This window comes from Diaphorina citri, unplaced genomic scaffold, assembly GCF_000475195.1.
Source record: "Diaphorina citri unplaced genomic scaffold, Diaci psyllid genome assembly version 1.1 scaffold4300, whole genome shotgun sequence".
Lineage (NCBI taxonomy): Eukaryota > Metazoa > Arthropoda > Insecta > Hemiptera > Psyllidae > Diaphorina > Diaphorina citri.
Window position 1 is genome coordinate 1 of NW_007381699.1, and position 5,000 is coordinate 5,000.

At 42.4% G+C, this 5,000-nt stretch overlaps 1 protein-coding gene across 2 annotated transcripts; it reads left to right on the top strand.

Annotated features, from left to right (window-relative positions):
• Positions 1-532: 532 nt before the first annotated feature.
• Positions 533-4,946, top strand: LOC103520947 (uncharacterized protein DDB_G0271670-like). Of its 2 annotated transcripts, none has more exons than XM_008486045.2 (5): positions 533-884; positions 2,146-2,290; positions 2,685-2,984; positions 3,618-3,929; positions 4,666-4,946. In XM_008486045.2, exons 1-5 carry the CDS (start codon positions 846-848, stop codon positions 4,935-4,937), a joined length of 1,068 nt encoding a protein of 355 aa, XP_008484267.1. In that variant the 5' UTR covers positions 533-845; the 3' UTR covers positions 4,938-4,946. The 2 variants fall into 2 exon arrangements, with proteins under 2 accessions (XP_008484267.1, XP_026687661.1); XM_026831860.1 differs by lacking the exon at positions 533-884 and adding an exon at positions 967-1,045.
• Positions 4,947-5,000: the final 54 nt, after the last annotated feature.

Below are 5,000 nucleotides of genomic sequence, written 5' to 3' on the forward strand. Positions count from 1 at the left end.
TAGGGTAGCGGTAGACAATTGAGGGTTGTGACGGAAAAACATATAGGCTATAAGACTTCTTTCTATAAGTACTTACTTTCCGTAAAAAACCATTGTCAACGTCAAATATTGCGCCAATGTGTTGCAGTCTTGATTGCGATTTCATTGGCTGCTATTAGGTCTTGTTGTGTACAGGGTGTCTCCAGATCAGGACAAACTAGTCAAGTGAGCCATACCTTTCAAGGAAAAAAAAAAAAAAATCTTGTAAAAAGTAGGGGAAAAATCTGATTAACCTTTCAAGAGTTATCGCGTAACAAACATTATTGCATAAGAAACAGTATCGCACAACAAACAGACAGTGGTTTTTAACTTTTCGGGACAGTTGGTATTTGCTTCCCTCTAGTCTGACAGACTTTTCTGAATTCTTGGAAGTATTTTTAAACGTTTGGTGATAACAACTAAAAGCTGATCTTCAAGTAGACTCGGGCAAAATTGTGGATATTGTAAAAGGCCTAAGGTCGCACGAATTAAAATTATTAAAAAAAAAAAAAAAAATCAAGCTTTCGCATTACTTCAAGGCACATTCTTTTACATCCATGGCTATCGAAGAACGGAAAATTTTGGTTAGAAAATTTCCGCCCTGCCCCCGGGAAACAGCACCTGCGGGTTGAGAGTCAGTGCTCTTGACCACTCAGCCACAGATGTGGGCCCTTTCATTTGATTAATCTCCTTCCCTCCCCCAGGCTGAGGACCGTCGTCGCCACTCTCTATCTGTGATACCTCCCATCATTTGCGACCCCCGCCACCCGTTCACCGGACCTCGCTTCATCAACAACAACGGCCGCGTTACGGACTACGAGGCGGAAATGCGCGACCGCGCCCAGGCCAAAATGTGGACTCAACAGGTGAGTAGCGAGGCCGACCCTGGGAGGCTTTGTTTTAGAATTATTATTAAATTTATTTCAAGAGGTTTGATAGGAGGAATTGTATTTGGTAAGGTTTTCGCGTTACGGACTACGAGGCTGAAATGCGAGACCGCGCCCAGGCCAAAATGTGGACTCAACAGGTGAGAATTCCGCTACTATTGTCGAGGCCAACCCTGAACTTATAAGAAATTCAAAAATAACTTTTAATTATGTTAAGCATACTTAAATGCTTGTCACAAATATCGTTAGATAAATTATATGAGTTGACTTGGACTTGAACCACCAACCTCTAGAGCCAAAGTCCAACGCGTTAAACACTGCACCACTGAGGTTAATTCCTGGGATTATTATTATTTTCAAGAGGTTTGATAGGGGGAATTTTAATTGCTAAGGTTTTATCGCCTCGAAATCAAACGAAGTGAGGTGTCGAGTTTTGAAGCGAAAGTTTTTTTCTTAAGGATTTACGGCAGGATTCTCACGCAGTGAGCTCTTTCACCCAACCAAGTTCTTGGAGGATTTATATTGATGGAAGAAAGTGCACAGAAAAGTAGGTCTTAACATACCCAAGTCCAAGAAAAAAGCACAGGATAAGAAAAAGCCAGCCGTTCCCAGAACAAACCTTATCTGTTTAGGATAAAGTTTTAACCGAGCTGAGTAGCGATGTTTTTTCAATCGGACTCGATCCATTAGCGTCATTCTAACCTTAGATCAGCACCATCAGGCATTAACATAACTTCTCCCAAGATTATGTTGTGTTTAAATGGTGCTACAGCAAACCCGATTGTGTTAGTTAAATGTGGCTTCGTATGTGTAGAAGTCTCGTCATGATAAGCACAATACAATGTAGACCTAACTCGGTAGTGTAGTGTGTAGTGGTAAAGACGCTCACCTGGTAAACAGGAGGGCGCAGGTTCAATCCCAAACGAGGCATTTACTTTTTTTAAAGGTCGGTTTTCGATTATTTAATATAGACGGGTGTCGCTTCGAACTCTTGACGTTCGCGCACCTCCCGGCTCGCTTGATATGTGAATTAATGCTGTGGGGCATTACCAACTTGGGATTGAGATGAAACGAGGATTTCCCTATACTTAATACCCTGGTCAACCTCGGAGTTAACTCAATCCTGAGACAATCCACGGTGGTAAAACCTAATTGAAGCAATGCGAAAGCGGTTCAAAGGTCCATTTTTTTTTATTTACCAATTAATTAAATTAACTGAACCAATTCTTTGCGATTTCAGGAGCGGGAAGTATTCCGGGACAAGTACATTCATCATCAGAAGAACTTTGGTCTCATCGCGTCCTTCCTAGAGAGGAGAACACCGTCCGACTGTGTAGAGTACTATTATCTGTCCAAGAAACGCGAGAACTACAAGCGAGCTATACGTAAGTACCGAAGAGAGAGAATAAAATATACCCAGTTCATACTGCCAGAATGAGACTGAAAAGTCTCTTTACTCCCGCAGTCTAAACAAGGTCTTGTGTCATTGGTACAGAATAAAGTCAGCAATTAAATAGTCCAGTTCCAAAAGTGGACATCTGAAAACTCATATCTTTTCGAATAAGCAGCCGATTATTGGTTTTGGTCTTGAAAAAAAAAAGCTAAAATCCAAGGGAATCTGTCGGTATATATGTCAATCCTAGCAAAGTTGACATTACAAGGTCAAAGTTCCAAGATGTCTAGTTTTGGCACCGAAAACCCGATCTGTCCCCTTTTGAAAAGCTCGAAAAAAATACGTGTGACAAATTAAAACATTCTTGATTTTTCTTCTCTCCCCAGGTTATAACAAATCCCGCGCTCGTACGAGAGGCGGCAAAATGGGTAAGGGCGCCGCCGGGGTCAACCACCTCAACAACGTTCTGCCCCCACTCGACCCCATCTTCAACAATACCGGGGTCACCACACGACTGCAGCGCGAACAGCTGATCAAGCAGGAAGTGCCCAGGGGCGGCCAGAGTGGCGGTCGAAACAATAGTAGTAGCGGTAATAGTGGAACCGCCCCTGCCGCCGCCGCGCCTAGTAGTGATCCGAGCACGCCGGTGAAGGAAGAAAATAGCGGGCACTCTCATCATAGACGAGGTATGTATGAAGCGAAATCATTAAAGTATATAAATGGCCCCCTTTTTTGTTGTTAAATTTATTGTGATACCTACCAGTTATTGTATTCAAGATGTTGAGTAATCAAAAAAAGAAAGTATTGTTGAAGACGATTAATTTTTGGTGAAGCTGACAGCCTCTTCTCAATCAATTTCAAAATCTCAAATGATTTGTGTTTAAAGCAAAGCTTTTTCACAAATCTTTGTGGATATCACAGCATTACTAAGTGCCTCCTTTGCAATCAATATCCATATTTCAATAATTGTTTTATACTGATACATTTCTGAGTGTATGCATATGCAGCCATTGGTCGCTAATCAAATAAAGTAGCTACTCATTTGTCCTCACCTCGAAATCTAGGTAGAGTCGAAAAAACTTAGACCTTGTCGGGAATCGAACTCAGGACCTCCTCTTGTATCACTGATACGAATGTATGTGATCTACGAGTATAGAGCCGTACAAAATGAATAATGAAGTCTATTGGTATTAAATGACATTTTGATTTGCCAACAATCACATTTAACTTACTATGTTGTGTCAACTTCAAGTCGGAAACCACAACATTATTTTGTAAATCTATTGTTCTAATTCATTTTCTTTTTGGTTTTTCTTCAGGTGTGACCCCAGTACCGTCATCCGTCACCACCACGAACAGCACCCCCACTCCTACCTGTGATAACCCCACCACCACCACCACCGTCACACCGTCCAGTAGTACCGTGACCTCCAGTAGTAACGCCAGCGTGACCACTACCTCTACGACTTCTTCTAGTGTGACGACCAGTAATGGTATAGCTGGTGTGACGTCGAATATAACGAGCGCGACGTCGAATAGCTACTCGGGTGTTACCACGACGACATCGACGACGGGTAGTGCCGGCGTTCCGACGTCGCATTCCCAGCCATCCCATGGTCATGGCTACCAAGGTAAGAAAATGAGCCGGCGAGGATAGCACTTTGGTTGTACCAATTCTAAAGGGATCACTAAATTTAAGCGCGGTTGGCTTTTCCCAGCCCTGTAGCTTGTCATTAAAACAGCCTTCGAAGTTACAATTATACAGAATTTTTCTTCGTTGGCAATGAGAACACACTAACACTAATTCATTTGTATACGCCTCACAAAAAAAAAAAAAAAATCGATTCGTGCAGTGCGATACTGTCCGATAGTGCTCAAATATCAACGATTTTTCTTTACAATCATTACAGTTTTTAGTGCTGATGTAAGAAGAAGAGGAGAAGATCTAGATAAAATCGAAGACGAGAAAAAATACCTGGACATGGTTTAGAGGCCTTGTGAATCGACCCGTTGAATAAATGGAACGATGCAGGATATATGCAGGATATGTACAGTCATCCCGAGCAAAGTCTACCTGAAGATATTCCTAAGCTATAATTTTATTATTTAAATTTTGTACATAGAATAAATCCCTTCCCCTCCATAGGATGTGATTTTTATTCTATTCCTTAGAACAATTCCATCTCGAAAAACTTCGAACTGAATCCTCCTTGTCTAAAACTTTAGCAAAATAACTAAAGTTTGTGTCGACCGAGGAGGAAACAGCTCAGGTCGATGCCAATTAATTCTTTCGTAGATCTTCTTTCTTTTTATGATAATTTTTTCTTGTGAATATTATTATTCATATTATTTTCTCTCATTTCGCAGGCCATTCCCAAGGAGGACACCCGAGCATTCCGGTGTCGATAGCAACCGTGTCGAGTGCAGTCACCTCTGTCACGGGCAGTCTGCTCCTTAATGAGCTCAACAACGGCGGGAGTAACGTGCAATCCGGCTATAATGCTTCCCCCGGCGGCAGTGTGGCGAGGAAGACGGGTGTTGGAATGCCGGGGGGCAGCAGCGGCTTGAGTGGGGCTGCCCCGCCCACGAGTACCTCCAGTGGAATGATGCTGAATCATCATCATTACAACACCGGGTAAGTTATATGGAAAAAGGCCAGCTAGAGGCTTAGGCCAGCCACTTACTATCAGACGACAGGTACA